The 22,325-nt window shown below is 38.7% G+C and overlaps 1 protein-coding gene across 1 annotated transcript in view; it reads left to right on the top strand.

Annotated features, from left to right (window-relative positions):
• LOC137277284 (DDB1- and CUL4-associated factor 12-like) overlaps positions 1–22,325 on the top strand; it is a 79,879-nt gene that overhangs the window by 53,227 nt on the left and 4,327 nt on the right. The window contains exons 7-8 of the mRNA XM_067808943.1: positions 11,270–11,426; positions 21,850–21,995. Of these exons, the coding sequence (XP_067665044.1) occupies positions 11,270–11,426; positions 21,850–21,995 (303 nt within the window). The remainder of the gene's footprint in view (positions 1–11,269; positions 11,427–21,849; positions 21,996–22,325) is intronic.

Consider the following 22,325-nt stretch of genomic DNA (forward strand, 5'->3'; position numbering starts at 1 on the left):
TTGATAACTAAGGTTGGCTCGACCCAACCATAGCGTCTCTAAGGTTGGAAAGGGAATATGGCGGCTGTTTTATTTTCAGGAAGCAGAGAGTGTACAGAAATGGGAATGTCAAAAATAGCATATTAATGATCACTGATATCAAGTTTTCATGAAAACCAATAATGATAATTCTGAAACGTCGCCGATGAACCAAGAATAGGTTCAACATATGTCATATTTGGGATTTCACTTTCTTGGTAAAGTACAAATTCTAGTACTTTTTTCGGTTGATGGAAGTCGCGGTGGCTGAGCGGGCTAGGCGGCTGACTTTGTGTGCTGGCGATTAGGTGCCTGACTCTGAGGGTGCGGGTTCGAATCCCGGATGGGACTCAACCGAAAAAAGTACTAGAATTTGTACTTTACCAAGAAAGTGAAATCCCAAATATGACATATGTTGCATTTGACCACTTTCTAAATGGCATCGTGTAATCACAAGAATAGGTTGGGATGTTTTCGAAAATACACTTACACGAACGCCGAAGTGAGGTTTCCGCCATATTGGATAGTGTTTACAAAATCACGTTTCGACTAGGCCGATATTGAGACGCCTATTATATCACGTATACTTCATAGTCTGCTGCGACAAATGCATCATTGAATTCTCCACACATCATAGAATCAAATTACAAATGGTCTTTGTCACCAACACCAACTGTCTACATAAAACGAACGAAAATGATCGCGGTGCTCGAAAGACTGTGCGTTTCAAATGTAAACAAAGAAAAAATCCGATTTTACACTACATGGCATTTTCGGAAATTTTCCATCATCCAGCCGTGTAATCATTGCTTCCAATGGTTAAGTAAGCCTAGAATATTAAGTTGTAGAGTATCGCAGCAAGAAATAGCAAGATAAAAAAATATACAATGCAATCATTTAATGATTCATAAGCAACTGTCAAAGTTTCCATGCAGCGTGACGCCATGACAGACGCAAAATCAAGCAGAACGACAACGGTACTTATCGGCATTTCAGGCTTCTTCCGTCATTTACAATGTAAATGATAAAAACATATAACAATACACAGATTCTCAGAATAATTCTGATTACTTACATCTCATATTTATGATCAAAAGATCCCTGAATCAAGGCAAGAGTCCTCGCAAAATCCGATGTTCCCTTGTCAGTAAAGCCGCCATTTTGAAAGAAATCGGTCATGGGTAGTGATGTCACACGTCAACATTGTTTCACATATTAGGAAAGGACAAGGTATGATACAGGCCCTTATTGGCCCACAACATTTCATGATTATCAAAATTTTACAACATGTTAATTTTAGCATAAAAAGGGCTAAATTAATTGTTGACGTTACCTCCAATAGCATTTTTATGTTTTTAGTGTTGTTAGTTTTCCTCTTTTGAAGACTTCAAAGTTGACATATTTTACAATATCTTCTAGAAACCTACATTTTCTGATTTTCAGAGTGATAGAAAAGTGTGAGCAAAAGCGTGACCCATCCCAATTTTTTCACCACATATGAAGCGAGTAAAATAGAATGTACACCTAAAAAATTGTGGTGGGTCACGCTTTTGCTCACATCAAAATCTTTAAAAAAGTACATTTTTTCGGTTTATGAAATTGCCCCATACAACATCTCAAAAAATAAACATTGACATAAACTAACATCATTAAAAACAATCCATCACATTTACACATCTGTGCCATGATAGATTATATTTTGAATGGTTTTGTGCTCTAAAATACACATATCAAACATCGTTATTAAAATTTTCAATATCACAAGGCAGATTTATGAGAGGTAAACGTTGGTGTTTGGTTGTTGGTCTTTGCTAGAAAAGTAAGAAGATGTCAGCAGATTTTCAAAATATGATCAAGCAGTACTGTAAAGGTGAAAATGTTTGTTATTATGTAAGAATTTGATCATAGTTTTTCTGTCATCTGTGTATCTAACACCTTATGTCACCTGCCACTGTCAAAATAACACTGTCATTCAACAGGATTGCCATGTATAAACATATGCATTTTCCAAGAACTTATGTACCTTGATGTTTCCAATGACATGTTAGATTTCATTTAACCAAAATGACTACACTTAACTGTATGAGAAGGATGTTTTAGCTAGAATAAGAACATTGTATCAAGGTCTAGCAGGTGATGAACACAAGCAGACATCAAGTCATACATAGTTGTAAAGTGTAATATATAAGCTTAAATTCACACAGGAAGGCAAAGGAATATGTAGCTTAATGGTTGCAATAGTGGACTATAGGTTTCTTTTGTTATAAGACATGCAGGTTCAAATCCATGTAACTTTTCTTTCTTTTTTTCAAAGTTTGTTTATCAAACCTACAATGTTTAACTAAACTGTTTCACGTCAAATCCAAATATTGTATTTTTTTTCTTAAGTTTGGTAATCTATGTTACAACACTGGTGAAACAAGCTTTAATTAACATCATGTAAATCTTTTCTTAAGACACTGACCATTCACCTTTTCAAGTCGGTCTAGTTGCCTTTGTTCCCAATATTTTAAATTCATATTTTATACATTTTGATCTACTTTAGGTTTATACACTTTTGAATACTGCGGTTCTTGAGAGTGAATCAGATACTGAGATTGATGACTGTGTGAATGAAGAGTAATAATGTATGTTTTATATCTTTAAAGTGGATAAGTTGTGAATAATTACTCTGTGAAGTCTTTTGAATACTGACTTTAACATGTGCATGGTGTTAATATGAACCTGCACTGACAATGAAATTTCACCCGAAATGGGCCCCTTTGAGGTCAAGACCTGTGATTTTTATTGCAACATGGTTGGCTATTGTAATAGCATATGATGATTGAGATGGTAACTGTATATTTGCTAAAACTGGTTGTAAATGCTGACTTGTACCACTTATTTGTTAGAAAGAAGCTGTGCCCAAAATGAAGCTTCACCCAAAACAGGCCCCTGTGATTCTTAGTGCAACATGATTGTTATCATGCTTACATGTTGTACAATGGACCCATGGATTACATTTGCAAAGATTGCTCTGAATAATGACTGAGTTTTGGGGACACAATTGGCCAGTAATTGAATTAACAATGTTTTGCAACCCTAATTGGGCCCCTTGAAGTTCAAACATTATGACTGACATTGACATGCTTTTCAGCATGACTACCTGTCGTAAATCTGCTGTAATATGTATGTAAATAAAATAACAGTTGTAAATAAGCCATTATGACACACTGATATTTCAGACTTCTTGTTATTTTTCATGGGAACTGATAAAACCCATTTTGGGCCCCTCTGCAGAAAAATTACAGCTCAGAACATATAAAATATAGCGTTTTTATGCAAAGCTAGCTTGTCTCTAGACAAATAACATGTTTTCAGCCAATTCTGTTAGTGGGCCAAAAACCACCCTTATCATACCTTGTCCTTTCTTTGAAGAGAAGGTCGGTTGAACAAGAGTAAACACAATGTCCATATCATTCCGATTGCACTTTCAGTATTGTGATGTATATTTTGCGTATTTTGACCAGGTGCGAGTTTGTCAAAAACGTTTTGAAACATATTTTGATAGCAGCTAGGATATCTAACTCAATATTTATACGAAAACTGCTTAAGAATATATAACAGGTCATGTCTTAATTTGGACAAGCCTTACGTACACAATCAAATAGTTCTCTCTTTTTACCTTTCATTACATACCTATAAAGAGAAATAATATAATCATAAATGTTTATATCCTAAATGAATATTCATTTACGCTAAATTGATGCCAGGCAGGTGCACGTGTTGCTCACAATAAGATACATAGTAAAACCGTCTAATTGTTAATATATTCAGGACATTATTTCGTTTTGTCTAAAGAGTGTTGAATTCTGGCATAGAAGCCGAGGCCTTTGATAGATTCAATGGAAATTAGGTGAGATATATACTAATCAGCAATCCGACTCGTATTGTTACGACGTCACAAAATGCACAAAACATGCCATGACGTCAACTAAAATGTTGCATCATTTTCAGTTCTGTTATTATAAAATGTCATTACATTTTAAGATGTGTCTGTTACTCCGTTAATAGTGATGCAAAATTAATCAAAATACATCTACACTACAATTTGGAATCTAAGAACTAAGTTATCTATTGACATCCAAATCGATTTCTTATGTAGTACATTGGTATCTTTCCTTATAAACTGTGAAACTACCAAAAGGTCTCCCCTCACATTGGGGAACTTTGTATTGGAATAGGTTTGTTCACTGTGTACAAAACATAACGAAAATATACTGTCCATATTCACAGCAAATTCTCTCCATGTGATCTTAGTTACACTGACCTGATGTAAAGCATAGCGGGGTTATGCCCCCTTATCTTTATGCGTGCATCGTCTCCCTGTGGACGTCATAGAAGAGAATCCATTTTTGACATTTATGGCACGCCATTTTTAATATTGAGCGTACAATGTTGTGCATTAACACATAAATCCATTTCATATACACTTATGTAGTTCTGACATTAGGCTGTATTTTCTTCGCTCACACTTTTCGTAAAGATGATAAAATTAAAAAATCGTAGGCGAGTGCTTTTATTGGTACACGATGAAAGCGGAGAAATTTAATGATTTTTTAACGCACACAAAAGTTTTGGACAACATTTAGCAGTATCTATTTCTCAAATCCCTGAGGTTGTCGCAGTTATATTTATACCAACGGATAGGAAATTAAATATTCTACATTTCTGTGTAATTTTATAGCCGTACACAGATCCAGGACCACGCTAGCGCAATTTTCGCACAACGTTCACTTTTCAAACCTTATGAAAATGTGCGCCTGAAAAAAAAAAATCGGCATGCACGGGTTAAGGTTACGGCTAAGGTTGGGCCTCAAGTTAAGGTTGCCCTAAGGTTGTTTTGTGCAACAGGCGTATCTTTTTTTCTTAAGGTGATCGTAACTCTAACCTTAGTGCTTAAGGTTGATCTTAGCTAAGGTTGTTTTGAACAACGGGGCACTGATCAGTACCTAGTGAAATGCCCACGTGGCTATTATCCTGGTTATAGTACTGATGAGTACCTAGTGATATGCCCACGTGGGTATTATCCTGGTTATAGTACTGATCAGTACCTAGTGATATGCCCACGTGGGTATTATCCTGGCTATAGTACTGATCAGTACCTAGTGATATGCCCATGTGGGTATTATCCTGGTTATAGTACTGATCAGTACCTAGTGAAATGCCCACATGGCTATTATCCTGGTTAAAGTACTGATCAGTACCTAGTGATATGTCGATGTGGCTTTTATCCTGGTATAGTACTGATGAGTTGCCTAGTGATGTACCCACACGGCATTTATCCTGTTTATAGTACTGATCGGTACCTAGTGATATGTCGATGTGGCTGTTATCCTGGTATAGTACTGATGAGTTGCCTAGTGATGTACCCACACGGCATTTATCCTGTTTATAGTACTGATCGGTACCTAGTGATATGTCGATGTGGCTGTTATCCTGGTATAGTACTGATGAGTTGCCTACTGATGTACCCACACGGCATTTATCCTGTTTATAGTACTGATCGGTACCTAGTGATATGCCCACATGGCTATTATTCTGGCTAAAGTACTGGTCAGTACCTAGTGATATGCCCATGCGGCTATTATGCTGGTTATAGTACTGATCAGTACCTAGTGAAATGCCCATGCGGCTATTATCCTGACTAAAGTACTGATCAGTTCCTAGTGAAATGCCCACATGGTTGTTATCCTGGCAATAGTACTGATCAGTACCTAGTGATATGCCCACACGGCTATTATCCTGGCTAAATTACTGATCAGTACCTAGTGAAATGCCCACATGGTTGTTATCCTGGCAATAGTACTGATCAGTACCTAGTGATATGCCCACACGGCCTTTATCCTGGTTATAGTACTGATCAGTACCTAGTGAAATGCCCATGCGGCTATTATCCTGACTAAAGTACTGATCAGTACCTAGTGAAATGCCCACATGGTTGTTATCCTGGCAATAGTACTGATCAGTACCTAGTGATATGCCCACACGGCTATTATCCTGGCTAAATTACTGATCAGTACCTAGTGAAATGCCCACATGGTTGTTATCCTGGCAATAGTACTGATCAGTACCTAGTGATATGCCCACACGGCCTTTATCCTGGTTATAGTACTGATCAGTACCTAGTGATATGCCCATGCGGCTATTATCCTGACTAAAGTACTGATCAGTACCTAGTGATATGCCCACATGGTTGTTATCCTGACAATAGTACTGATCAGTGCCTAGTGATATGCCCACACGGCTATTATCCTGGCTATAGTACTGATCAGTACCTAGTGATATGCCCATGTGGGTATTATCCTGGCTATAGTAGTGATCAGTACCTAGTGATATGCCCATGTGGGTATTATCCTGGCTATAGTAGTGATCAGTACCTAGTGATATGCCCATGTGGGTATTATCCTGGTTATAGTACTGATGAGTACCTAGTGATATGCCCATGTGGCTATTACCCTGCCTATAGTACTGATCAGTACCTAGTGATATGCCCATGTTGGTATTATCCTGGCTATAGTACTGATCAGTACCTAGTGATATGCCCATGTTGGTATTATCCTGGCTATAGTACTGATCAGTACCTAGTGATATGCCCATGTGGGTATTATCGTGGTTATAGTACTGATGAGTACCTAGTGATATGCCCATGTGGGTATTATCCTGGTTATAGTACTGATCAGTACCTAGTGATATGCCCATGTTGGTATTATCCTGGTTATAGTACTGATCAGTACCTAGTGATATGCCCATGTTGGTATTATCCTGGCTATAGTACTGATGAGTACCTAGTGATATGCCCATGTGGGTATTATCCTGGTTATAGTACTGATCAGTACCTAGTGATATGCCCATGTGGGTATTATCCTGGTTATAGTACTGATCAGTACCTAGTGATATGCCCATGTGGGTATTATCCTGGTTATAGTACTGATCAGTACCTAGTGATATGCCCATGTTGGTATTATCCTGCCTATAGTACTGATCAGTACCTAGTGATATGCCCATGTTGGTATTATCCTGGCTATAGTACTGATCAGTACCTAGTGATATGCCCATGTTGGTATTATCCTGGCTATAGTACTGATGAGTACCTAGTGATATGCCCATGTGGGTATTATCCTGGTTATAGTACTGATCAGTACCTAGTGATATGCCCATGTGGGTATTATCCTGGTTATAGTACTGATCAGTACCTAGTGATATGCCCATGTGGGTATTATCCTGGTTATAGTACTGATCAGTACCTAGTGATATGCCCATGTGGGTATTATCCTGGCTATAGTAGTGATCAGTACCTAGTGATATGCCCATGTGGGTATTATCCTGGCTATAGTACTGATCAGTACCTAGTGATATGCCCATGTGGGTATTATCCTGGTTATAGTACTGATCAGTACCTAGTGATATGCCCATGTGGGTATTATCCTGGCTATAGTACTGATGAGTACCTAGTGATATGCCCATGTGGGTATTATCCTGGCTATAGTACTGATCAGTGCCTAGTGATATGCCCATGTGGGTATTATCCTGGTTATAGTACTGATCAGTGCCTAGTGATATGCCCATGTGGGTATTATCCTGGCTATAGTACTGATCAGTGCCTAGTGATATGCCCATGTGGGTATTATCCTGGTTATAGTACTGATCAGTGCCTAGTGATATGCCCATGTGGGTATTATCCTAGTTATAGTACTGATCAGTACCTAGTGATATGCCCATGTGGGTATTATCCTAGTTATAGTACTGATCAGTGCCTAGTGATATGCCCATGTGGGTATTATCCTAGTTATAGTACTGATCAGTACCTAGTGATATGCCCATGTGGGTATTATCCTAGTTATAGTACTGATCAGTGCCTAGTGATATGCCCATGTGGGTATTATCCTGGCTATAGTACTGATCAGTGCCTAGTGATATGCCCATGTGGGTATTATCCTGGTTATAGTACTGATCAGTGCCTAGTGATATGCCCATGTGGGTATTATCCTGGTTATAGTACTGATCAGTGCCTAGTGATATGCCCATGTGGGTATTATCCTGGCTATAGTACTGATCAGTGCCTAGTGATGTGCCCATGTGGGTATTATCCTGGCTATAGTGCTGATCAGTACCTAGTGATATGCCCATGTGGGTATTATCCTGGTTATAGTACTGATCAGTGCCTAGTGATATGCCCATGTGGCTGTTATCGTGGTTATAGTACTGATCAGTACCTAGTGATATGCCCATGTGGGTATTATCCTGGTTATAGTACTGATCAGTACCTAGTGATATGCCCATGTGGGTATTATCCTGGTTATAGTACTGATCAGTGCCTAGTGATATGTCGATGTGGCTTTTATCCTGGTTATAGTACTGATCAGTACCTAGTGATATGCCCATGTGGGTATTATCCTGGTTATAGTACTGATCAGTACCTAGTGATATGCCCATGTGGGTATTATCCTGGTTATAGTAGTGATCAGTACCTAGTGATATGCCCATGTGGGTATTATCCTGGTTATAGTACTGATCAGTGCCTAGTGATATGCCCATGTGGGTATTATCCTGGTTATAGTACTGATCAGTACCTAGTGATATGCCCATGTGGGTATTATCCTGGTTATAGTACTGATCAGTGCCTAGTGATATGCCCATGTGGGTATTATCCTGGCTATAGTGCTGATCAGTACCTAGTGATATGCCCATGTGGGTATTATCCTGGCTATAGTACTGATCAGTACCTAGTGATATGCCCATGTGGGTATTATCCTTGTTGTAGTACTGATCAGTACCTAGTGATATGCCCATGTGGGTATTATCCTGGCTATAGTACTGATGAGTACCTAGTGATATGCCCATGTGGCTATTATGCTGGTTATAGTACTGATCAGTACCTAGTGATATGCCCATGTGGGTATTATCCTGGCTATAGTACTGATCAGTACCTAGTGATATGCCCATGTGGCTATTATGCTGGTTATAGTACTGATCAGTACCATACGACGGTGTTTGTGACCTAAATTAAGAATCCTCGCCCAGGGCTAACTGACGCGCTGTTCTTTTGACGTGTGAGCCCCCTATGTTAAGACAAAGTTTACTAGAAAAACAGATGATGAACAGTTTAATGATGGTTTATGTTCGCGTTAAATTTCTTCTCTAGATCATTTTAATTACATCCGTGATTCTCTTAAACCATACAAGGCAATATGACCGCAACATTTCTACTACCAGCAAAAGTTTAGATCAGTACATTCAGAGGAAGCTGACAAGTCAAGCGACATTCCACGATTGCATTATGGGAATGTAAACATTGCTAACATTACCGTGTCTCTGTAAGATTTTGAGTCGAACTTTGAGACATTTTATCCGTCGGAAAACATAAACGTAATGTTTCCACAGTGATGTTGGCTGTGTCGTGCAACTGCAAACCAAGAAACGGGACGTGACGAAGCATTTTACTGTGGGAGGCTGTAGGAGGGGATGGCAACTGACGTCCATCGTGACGTCGGTTACATTGTGACGTAATGCAAAAAGATCGATTACGAGGGGGCATACTGGAATGGCACAGTGACGTCAACACGTGACGTAATGCAAAAAGTGCGCATTATCGTCTGATAAAGTATTGTTGGCGCCTTTGATCTTTCGCCGTCAGATTGAATTTTAGATTCTAGAATTAGAAAAAAACAATTTTGTATGTTATCCATCTGTAGATTATTTCAAACTAATGTTATGATATGGGTCTCGGGTCCAAGTGAGGGCACCAGTGAACTCCCTTATCTAGCTGGCGTGCTGGCTTGCTAGTGGGAATTAACTAAGCAAAGAGTCCGAAGTCACAAGAAGCTAATTACAATTTTATTTACAAGAGATAGAGTAACAAGGGTGGCCACAGAGAGTCGGTACAACCCTCTGGGCTGATGGCTAGAGCTGACCTGTGTTGGGAGTCTAAACCCTACTGATGGACAGATGGAGGTGGAGACTATTTAACTACAATTGAAACAATGCAAAGATTGTGATTTGCTGACTGATACAAAAATGGGTGTAACCTACAATAGCCAATGAAATACAGAATAAACAAAATGGGATGTGTCCTACCAGAACAACTTTCATGACCAGACAGGGGGAGTACTTTATGTTTTAATCCTATTCTAACTGGCATTAATCTTGTCGGCACATTTACTGGATGCTTGATTGCTTACTCTGGGCTGGATCTTTAACAACCCTCAACTGGTGTTTGCATAATGTTATTTTAATGTAGTTGATGGCACGTTTACCTCATCAAAGCAGTTTATTAACCTGTCTAGACATAACCTTTACTTTAGTGAATGGTTTATCTTACAGTGGAGTTCTGATTAGCTCAGACTAGGACTTAATTCTAGAACATCTGAAATTGTGTGGTCATAACTTGCACCTTTTTCAATAGAATGTCTGTGAGATAAGTTTTACTACTTTTGACATGAGTCGTAGTGTAAGCTATTACTGATACATGATGAAACTAATATTCTATATTGATATTTTCCTAATATTTGAATGCTTATGTATTACTTGTACTGGTTACCATTACTAATGAATTTTGGTATGAACTAAGACAAAATCAGTGACTGGAAAAAAATATGTGGAGATCTGTGCTGTCACAGCAGAACATGCATTGTATTTGGGAATGACAGATTTTACGGCAATGGCATAATATGCAAATGGAAACCACTCCTATCTTTGTAAAAACTAAGATTAGCTGCCCTTGAGTTACTGAAAAGGTCATGGCCACTGCTAATCGCATGCAGACGACTCAATAATGATTTTGTTTGCTACTGCAAATAACGATATTTCTGATGTCAAATTGTTGTTGCATTCTCCGTGTTGTTGAAGTGTCGAGGCGAATCATACAGTTTTATGCAATATAAAAGCAATCTTCAAACGTAAAGCTAGTTATTTGCATTAAATTGACACCAACTTTAACGCCATTTTGCTACTGACTACAATGATCATAGCTCCGTACAATTGGTTCCGACCAATTGTAAGTTTTGATTGTAACTTACAATGATTTTAGCCTACAATCGCTTTGTGCAAGTGGATGGCGATTGTAGCCAAAGCCTAAGATCGCGGTCTTACAGATTTACAATAAGATCGTTTTGTGCAAGTGGGCCCTGATCAGTACTCAGTAATTGTGTATCACATGCATCTGGACTGATGACTACCTGTGGCTGACAGTTTTGACATGCTTATTTTTAAGATGCCAAGCAAGAATTTGCCGGACATCACAGAAAGTGTGTGCATGTGTGTGAACCAGAAGAAGGCACTGTATGCTGTGGGCTGCCACTCCTCTGTGCTGCTGGTAGATCCCCGCAGTGACTGCAGCATCACACCCATATCCAAACATCCAGGCAGAGGTGAGCTTTTTTCATGGTTCATGTGTGTGATGTTGTCATAGCTCATACAGGGGTGAGAAGTTGTCATAGTTCATACAGAGGTGAGATGTGATAGTTCATACAGATGTGAGATGTCATAGTTCATACAGAGGTGAGATGTCATAGTTCATACAGAGGTGAGATGTCATAGTACATACAGATGTGAGATGTCATAGTTCATACAGAGGTGAGATGTTGTCATAGTTCATACAGAGGTGAGATGTTGTCATAGTTCATACAGAGGTGAGATGTCATAGTTCATACAGAGGTGAGATGTTGTCATAGTTCATACAAACGTGAGATGTCAGTTCATACAGAGGTGAGATGTCACAGTTCATACAGAGGTGAGATGTTGTCATAGTTCATACAAATGTGAGATGTCATAGTTCATACAGAGGTTAGATGTCATAGTTCATACAGAGGTGAGATGTTGTCATAGTTCATACAGAGGTGAGATGTTGTCATAGTTCATACAGAGGTGAGATGTTGTCATAGTTCATACAAATGTGAGATGTCAGTTCATACAGGTGAGATGTCACAGTTCTTACAGAGGTTAGATGTTTTGATCGTTCATACAGAGGTGAGATTCAGACATAGTTTAAACAAGTGAGATGTCAGACATAGGTCAAATGATGAGATATTGTCATTCATTTAAAATGTGATGTGATGTGATGTGAAATGTTCAGATGGTCCATGCATAGTCTAAATTGTGTATTTCTGTAATTTACCCTTTTGCAAACGAAGCTAAACCACCAATAATTTTAGCCATGTTTACTTAGCCTGGAGTATGCAGTGTTCCCAGAAATTATTGAGAAAATCGTTGTTTCCTAATATTGATAATGGAAATATTTCCTTATCCTGACTCATGCTTATATGCTTATCACCTCCCTCTATGCGAATGATAGTGGAACACTTGAAATTCCTTGCCGCACCAACTTTTGAAGAGAGCACACTCACCCACGAGAAGCCTTCCTTTACCCTTTGCCTTTGGTGCCCTTATTGGTCACATGATGGGCCATGCTTGTCACTCTCTCCTCCATCACCCTAGTGAAAGGTCATGGAGGCACCTGGAGTCCCTATACGGCACATACCCCTTGTATTTTGATCCTTATTTCAAGTATTTACTATGTACAGCTTTTTTGGTAATTAGTCTGGATATGGGTCATTTTCAAGATTGGTAGGATTTTCCATTCCTTATTACAGTGAAATCAGACACCTCAAAACGGATTTAATTTTTATTCACATAAAATCTCAAAAACTTCATTATAAAAAATAGAACCATGCAGGCTTAAATGTACTAACTGACCTTTCAACTGATCCATTAGTAATTAATAGGGTGGGGGAAGTCCTGACGGTTACCACTTTTTAATCAGAATAAGGACTTTGAAATATAATTCATAAAAGATGGCAGATCCAGCATTTACACTGACTTGATCGAACTTGATGGTAAAAACTATTATCATGAACCTTGAAAGTGTTATATTGAATCTTTAAATTTACCACAAAATAATAGCATTCTTTTCTAAAACAGCATTAATTGTGTATACAGCTTTCAACAGGTGAATTCGTCTACAATAAACATGTGCTACTATTCTCAGATCATCCTTTTGAAGTCACCAACATGAAGAGGGGTGTTTCATGTATTTTCATGAATTAATTAGAACAGTGAATTAATATCAGTAACGGTTATCACAATAAGTCATAGTGGTTTGGACAGGAATGGTAAAGAATGGGACATAAACCTCAAACAATTTAATTCAACCTAGAAATAGGTAACATGAAAGGAAAATATGATATCATGATATCATTTACTTCACCTGCTAACCCTATTTTGGACAGTCAGTGAAATGTGTATTATAAGTTATCACATCGTGTCGAAGGAAATACTCCGGCTTGGGGAATACAACCTTACGAGGGACTGATAAAACCCTGTATTTCCACGAGACACGATGTGATAATGCATTTATCTAGCTGAATGTTTTCACTAAATCAGAACAAAACAACACGCATCGAATTGACTTGCTGCCATGTTGACACCAGCTGATCGTTTGACCTCAATGCACCACGCGTTACTAAAGGCTTGTCAATGCACGCTTTTCTCACTTTGCGTCGTCACCGAGGCGTAGCTGGGTGATATGACTTTTGCAGAGGGAGCATACGACTTTTATACTCCCGCTGGCGGATCATGATGGATGTACATGGTATTTTATCAGAGTCATGTGAACCAATCAAAACTCGACATTCTTACGTGAGACTAGATAATGTAAATTGTAGCATGTAACACTAACAGATATGGCATGTTTTCTTCCATGCTATGGTAACGCTTTAGACATTTGTCTTATCAGTATAAAGACTTCTAAATACCGTTAGGCTTTTGAACAGTCTTTGAAATATGGGGTGTGGGGTGTGCGTGTTTGTGTGTTGGGGGGGACCCTGTCCAGATTGAAAATAACTTATAGTCTAAAGAAGAGTGCAATTGGGGAACCCAAATTGCTTGAGGTAGGTAGATCGGGGGGCAGCTGACCTAAGCATATTTTGAACAGATTTCTTTTAATGCCCCCGCCATATATGGCTCAAAGAATATTGGGTTACCCTCAGTATCTGTCAATCCCTACGAAACAGGAAATGTACTCTATCCACTTCTCCACAAAAACCACTGTGTAGAATTCAGTGTACTTACACATGGGCTTTCTTGGGACTCGGTGGTGTGCATCTCATAGTTTGGTTTTGCATTTTATCGATATTTTTTTATAAGTTTAGAGACATTTGAACATAGGTATATTTTGCTGAGTTTCTCTATGATGAAAGTGTAATTGGGGAACTACTTTATGGTCTTCATTAGATTACACATGTGCTTTGTAGTTACTCTAAAGGTGTGCATCTCATATTTGGATTTTGTAGTCTATTTATTTTTCAATTTTAATGCCATTTGAACTTAGATAAATTTTGTTGAATTTCTCTCTGAATATAGTGTTATAGTGGATGAAGTCTGTCCACTTGTTCACAAAAGGAGCTCAACAGAATTGATTTAGCTTCTACATATGTTTTATTGGGACTCTAAGTATCTCATACCTTTTTTATCCATTTTCTGAATTTTTGAACTTAGTTGAATTTGGTTCTATTCATCCTGGGGTGTACTATATCTGTTTTTCCTCAAAACTACTGCACAATACTCATTTAGCTTACATATGTGTCATAGAGAATCTAAAGGTGTGCATTTCATATTTTATTATCTTATTTTATAGTTTTTTGTATGTTTAGAGACATTTGAACTTAGATAAATTTTGTGGAATTTCTCTCTGATGATTGTGAAATAAGGGATAAAGTCTGTCCACTTCTCCACAATAACTGCTCAACAGAATCGATTAAGCTAATACATGTGTTTCATTGGGACTCAAAAGGTTTGTATCTCATAGTTGCATAGATGTTTATTGAACTTGTTTAGTAAACATTAATCACCAGGGCTCACTCAGTGCAGGGAATGCTTCCTACATGACCAGGGACATTCATGTCCCTGGACACTATTTTGTCTTGGTTTACTTCAAAGAATTGACATAACACTCTTTTAATGTTGAATGTGCCCCCTTTATTAAGAAAAGTTAACCACTGGCCCCTCTTACATATCGCACAGTTAAAGTCAAAACAGACTACACCTAAAAAATCTTTAAAGGCTGGAATACAGTTATGTTGATTGCCTTTATTACAATTGGTCCATATATTTCCTGACCATTACCTTTTATTCATAAGGACTGTAGTATAGATCTTATAGACAACAGAAACTTTACATGACAAACTTGTTTTGGTATATTATTGATAGCAGTAAATAGAAATTTATTATCAGTCCACAGAAAATATTCTCTAGAAATAAAATTTATTAAAGCCATGTCCAGACTGTTATTTGTCCAAACTGCTCATAGCGACTGTGTTTTTATGCTTCTACATCAAAAATCCTTTGATCAGTAAAATTCCATGCTTAAACCACTTTAACTCTTAAAAGTATTTAGAAGTTTATTATTTTTCAAATATTAATGATAACTTTTTATAATGCAAAGCATTTTGTCCTGATCGTTATAAGGACTGTCCAAACTGTTACTTTGTAGAATGGTAGTGGTTTGGACAGTAACGGTCAACACAATTTGTAGGTAGATCTAAAATTAGAAAATGAATGCTCCGTAAAAGGCTGCAAAGGCTATGCCTTCCACCTTGTATGTTGTCCAATTCTGGGTAAATTATCCATTGAAATTTGAAAATGGAAAGAGATATATTTGACACAAAATACATTGTTAACAGTCTGCACAATTAAGGGTGACACATAACATTTATACTTATTCGATGGTGTCATTTTTTTGTAAAATGTGCGGAATCTCTTTATTTCATCTGGTGTCACCTGCACAGGAAGTATTTCAAGCAGACACAATGCAGCTGCAGGGGAAAATTACTGCAGGAATTTGATAAACTGGTAACCGTCACAACACAAAATCACAGGACAAACATGATACAATTTGTTACAAAAAAAAAAGTGCAGTTTGAGTATGCTTGATCAATCCTAACTGGCATAATATGAATTAATTTGTTTATTTGGATTTAGTTTTACATTATTTGTAAACATTGATATCGGGAGGGGAAAATGCAGGGGAAAATTACTGCAGGAATTTGATAAACTGGTAACCGTCACAACACAAAATCACAGGACAAACATGATACAATTTGTTACAAAAAAAAAAGTGCAGTTTGAGTATGCTTGATCAATCCTAACTGGCATAATATGAATTAATTTGTTTATTTGGATTTAGTTTTACATTATTTGTGAACATTGATATCGGGACTGTCACCTCTGGACAGAGTAAATCTGCCAATTTTTCCCCCAAAATGAAAGTTACATTTTCTAACTAGTAAACACCTAAATATGTTTTCTAGAACGAGAACATCATTTTAACAGCACGCAGATTTTTAAAATTCAGAACAGACAGAAAATACTACCAATTTTGACCCATATGTTATCATTATGTCTAAAAAATATTGCTGAATTTTATGCATTTTTTTACATTGTTGGCCATGTATTTCATGTTGTGTATTTGTGTTGCATTTGATGAAATTGTGTTTCTGTTGTAGGTACCAGCTGTTTGCAGCTGACCTGCAGTTATGTCCTTCATGCACTACTATCTATTCTTCCAGCATTGGCTGCAAATGTAATTTGTAAATATTTGCTGTTCATAGGCGTACCAGAGACAAGGTTAGAAGGCAGACTAGAGGATAGTATCTCTGGTCGAAGCAGACATCTTTGATGATCCTCCGATATTGCAACCCGAGATTTCAGTCTTCATTAAGACATCTCAGCAGTCTTCAGATACTAGATCTACAGTGGAAATAACAGGATTAGTGCATCACTTTTCAGATGAACTACCTATGCAGACATCGGGTACCAGAGATGGTGACTACAACTATGCTGAGAGGATTTAAAGAGGCCTCAGCTTACTCAGACACATCATCTACCTTGCATTAGTTTCAGCATGGGGCTGTTCGTGAAACAATTCACAGAGCAGATGAGGAACATGATGGAGTGCCGCTGTAACTGTCCTGCATGAAGGATCCACATTTTACGGAAATATTTACAATTGTCAACTCAGCGAGTGCATTCACACACCTTCTGCGATCTAGCAGGAAGGATTTGTTGCACACTTTGCCAAGACACTCATGGATGAAGAGAGTGGTGTGTATGCATGCTCTCGTTCAAGGAGATTTTCACAGTCAGTTGTGTCTCTACGAAAAAGTTTGGAAGAATCCAGAACAGTCGATGCGGTGGCTGCATTCCATGAAGGATCCTGCACGCACTTGCAGCACTCTCGCAGGAAGGATCTGCTACATACTTCAACAGGATGCTCAAAGACAAAGAGCGTGGCATGTATGAACAGTCTTGTTCGAGAAGATCTTTGCCATCAGTTGCATCTCCACAAAGAAGTCTGAGGAACCTAAATCAATCAATGTGCACTCCATGAAGGATTCCTCATGTACCTACAGCACTCCAGTCGATGCATGCTTCTCCAGGACACTACAGATTGAGGTACAGTCGTTATTGCCATTGGACATGAATCATCCTGGTCAGGAGCATATGAGAACTCGTTCATGGAAGGAGCATATGGATGTTCGCCGAAGGGATGACATTCGCAGAAACTCATGCCCAGAGCAATCGCAGAAGTATTCGTGCATGGATACAGGTAGACAGGGCTCTTTAGGTTGAGGGATACTTCACAGACCATTATTTAATAAGGGGACATCGTCTTTTCTGATTCAGCAGTATTTTCTTGGATATGAAAACTCCACCAAAGGAATCTAACTAGACCAGTGACAAGTTTTATTTGTATTCTGAATGTGTATGTGACCCACAGTACTCATACATCAAACAATTTGCACTCATTGCAGCATGTCATCAGCATGTTGTACAGGTACATTCACGTGGATATAAACAGTCATCAGCATGTTGTACAGGTACATTACATGGGTATAAACAGTCATCAGCATGTTGTACAGGTACATTACATGGGTATAAACAATCATCAGCATGTTGTACAGGTACATTCACATGGGTATAAACAGTCATCAGCATGTTGTACAGGTACATTCACATGGGTATAAACAGTCATCAGCATGTTGTACAGGTACATTACATGGGTATAAACAATCATCAGCATGTTGTACAGGTACATTCACATGGGTATAAACAGTCATCAGCATGTTGTACAGGTACATTCACATGGGTATAAACAGTCATCAGCATGTTGTACAGGTACATTCACATGGGTATAAACAGTCATCAGCATGTTGTACAGGTACATTCACAGGGGTATAAACAGTCGTCAGCATGTTGTACAGGTACATTCACAGGGGTAAAAACAGTCATCAGCATGTTGTACAGGTATATTCACATGGGTATAAACAGTCGTCAGTATGTTGTACACGTATATTCATGTGGGTATAAACATTTGTCGGCATGTTGTACAGGTACATTCACATGGGTATAAACAATCATCAGCATGTTGTACAGGTACATTACATGGGTATAAACAGTCGTCAGTATGTTGTACAGGTACATTACATGGGTATAAACAATCATCAGCATGTTGTACAGGTACATTACATGGGTATAAACAGTCATCAGCATGTTGTACAGGTACATTCACATGGGTATAAACAGTCGTCAGTATGTTGTACAGGTACATTCACATGGGTATAAACATTTGTCAGCATGTTGTACAAGTACATTACATGGGTATAAACAGTCGTCAGTATGTTGTACAGGTACATTACATGGGTATAAACAGTCGTCAGTATGTTGTACAGGTACATTACATGGGTATAAACAGTCGTCAGCATGTTGTACAAGTACATTACATGGGTATAAACAGTCGTCAGTATGTTGTACAGGTACATTCACATGGGTATAAACAATCATCAGTATGTTGTACAGGTACATTCACATGGATGGTAGTAATGATGTGACAATCAGAGGAAGCCAATGGTGGCCGTAGCTGAAACAAAGTATACAGTCAAACCCAATCGACCCGGACCCGGAAACCCCACCTTCCGGACGATTTTCATGTGAAACGAAATTTACGTTCAATAATTGTACTCTCTTAAACGGACCCCGCGCTTCCGAACCCGGACGGTCAATTTTCAAACCATTCACATACATTTCCTGATTGTTGATTTATTGATAAAAGTACGTGAATATTTTTTGCTTTCACTTAATTTTCATGTTTTGGATGTTTGATCCAGTTAACCGGACGTCTTGCTATCCGGACGATTTTCGAGTGAAACCAAAACGTCCGGGTAAACGGGGTTCGACTGTACATGGCTGATAGGGTAATTAGTAATGATGGCTGGTGAGCTCTAATCTGTTATTTTATCAGTTCATTGTATGCAGCTGGGATGAGATATCCCTGATCTCTGTTGATTGAGGGCTTGTGTCTCCTGATTTGAACTGCCTCTGCCCGTTTTCTTTGGGTGAAGTCCTTCTGGTTTTTGGATAATATCTCTACATTGGCCCAAATTATGCTGTAGTTGGGACAATTGATGATGCGGTCTGATATTGCTGATTTTTTATCTGATTTAGTTGTAGATGATAAGTGTTCTTTGATTCTGATATTTATGGGCTGGGAGGTTTCACCTACATATGCCTCACCACAGTCGCAGTTGATTTTGTAGACGACACCTTTTGGTAGCTGATGTTGTTGAGAGGTGTTCCTACCATTCGCTTTCAGCAGGGTTTTCAGTGATGTGGAGCTGGTAAAGTAGGCTTCAATGCCTGCTTGTTGCTTTAGGAGACGGCTGATGTGGTAGGAGGTTTTTCCACTTCATCAGCTAACGAAAGGTGTCGTCTGCAAAATGAACTGCGACTCTTGCTTGACAACAGTACAAGGATCCATACCAAAACGTTGCGTCATATGTAATGAAGAAGTTGGTATCCATAAAGAATCTTACCATCTTAAACCAGTCTTGAATGAACTTATGGAAGGGGAATTGCAGAGTTCATTTGGAAGAGCATTCCAGAATGAAGGTGCACTGTATTTGAAAGAGCGCTGTCCTGCTGACTATAAGTTGTATTTTGGGACTTTTAACAGTGGAAGAACGGAGAGTTCGTGGAGCCTTGTATGTAGAAAGTTCTCTGGAAAGATATGGCGGTAGTGAACCATCAAAATGGTGAAACATAAGTGTTGCAATCTTGTATTTGCATCGAAATGTGATAGGCAGCCAATGCAGATGCTGCAGCATGGGAGTTACATGATCATGCTTCCTTCTCTTCATCACGAGACGAGCTGCACTGTGCTGTATTCGTTTGAGTCGAGCGATCTCATCAAGAGGGAGACCAAAGAAAACTGAACTGCAGTAGTCCAACCTTGAAGTGATAAAGCAACTTACAAGACTGGTTGCTGCATCTTCAGTGAGATATGGTCTGATGAAAGCGAGTCAGCGCATCTCAAGGAAGCATGCATGTGATACACTGGTGATGTGGTTGTGGAGAGTTAGTGATTGATCTAGGTGCACCCCTAGGTATTTCACACAAGGTTGGAAAGGAATAGCACTCTCCCCTTCCACAGCTGACTCATCTTTAATGAGTTTTAGACGGTTAGGTGCACCAACTGGCATAACTTCATACGTGAGGGAAATGGGATCGGACTGCATGGAATCAATTTATCTCTCTGTGTACATCCACTGACATAGATTTAAACCATGCTAATGCTGTACCTCAAATGCCATATGTTATTTCCATGCGCTTTAATAGAATTGAGTGGTCCAGCGTATCAAACGCCGCACTCACATCCAATAGAGCCATCAAAGGGATGTGTCTTTCATCAGGCTTTAGTAGTAGGTTGTTGACAACACTAAGTACAGCCATAAGGCACATCGGATCTCCCTGTAGATTTGGAGAGAATGACAAGGATGGTCAGTCTTGTGAACGAAAAGGGCGCCTAAGGGTAAATGGAAGCTACTTGTGAATGAGTGTGATTGTACGTCCTCTTCAAAAGAAGGAACTTCAAGGGATTTCAAGTGTTCCACCATCATTTGCATAGAGGGAGGAGATAAGCATATAAGCATGAATCAGGATGAGTATAAAATATCAATGTTATTCATAAATTAGCCTTCTAGAATAGGTATTATACACAATATGGGAGGATCAACAGTAATTCTTACTGCATCAAGAGTTATCTACCCTGGTGTAGCAGACGACTACCTTTGTTGACATTACAGATTTGACATCAGAAAAGAAAGTAAGCTGGTCCGAGATGATTTAGAAGGGGATGTGACTAATGCAAAAGAGTTAACTGGCAGATATAACATTCCTCTGTCCACAGTATACAGAACTTTGAAGAATATTCAGTTGGTTGACAGGGACAGGGCGGTCAAGGAAGTTCAGTACTACAGATTGCTGGTAACTTAATCAGATTTTCCAGCAAGATAATGGCCCCAAACACACTGCAGATTTACAAAACAGTGGTTGCTGGACGAAAATTTTCAAGCTTTGGACTGGCCCTGTTGTTGCCCATATCGTAACTCTATTAAGAATGTATGGGGATCAATGAATGACAGAATACACTGAAAAGGAAACATTGTGGATTAGTTGCATATTGGGATATGCTGTCACACGAATTTGTACAAACTTTGATTAGTAGTGTACCTAGGCGCATTCAGCTGTGTATTGCAGGACAAGCAGCACTCATGAAGTACTGAGAAGACACTTAGACTGTAAGAGAATCTTATCTGAACATTTTCATTTAAGTTAAACATCTGTGATTTATATATATGTATTAGATATTTGCTGAAACAACTTTCTCAATAATTTCTGGGAATACTGTGATTTACAAAGCTGTGATGTTACTTTACGTTGAGTGTTGTTGTTATGTTGTAGGTATTCGATCTGTCAGTTTCAATGAGGACATTCTGACCATAGGCACAGGGTATGGTATGGTCCTTTTCTATGATCTACGGGCATGCAAGTACATCCAGCACAACTGTGGCCATGCCTGTTACCTGAGTGTGGGCTCTGGCTGGCTGGTAAGTCTGTTCAAAAGACTTTTAACAGGTTGTCACACAGCTCACTTTTAGCAGACTTACACAGCATACATTTTTAAATCCCTTCAACTAATCCAACACCACTAACAGGCCTCCACACTAAAGACTCTTGGCACGATGTGCATAACACAAAGCTAACAGGCCTCCACACAAAACACTAGAGTTGTGACAATATGCCCATGCCACGATACGATATGTATCACGATACTGGTAATCTGATACATACGATACAATAAGTATCACGATATTTTGTCCTTGTATACAGAAAAATAAAAGTACTGGAAATAATGCGCTGTTATGTTATTATTTCAG

The sequence above is a fragment of the Haliotis asinina genome, chromosome 3 (genome assembly GCF_037392515.1).
Source record: "Haliotis asinina isolate JCU_RB_2024 chromosome 3, JCU_Hal_asi_v2, whole genome shotgun sequence".
Lineage (NCBI taxonomy): Eukaryota > Metazoa > Mollusca > Gastropoda > Lepetellida > Haliotidae > Haliotis > Haliotis asinina.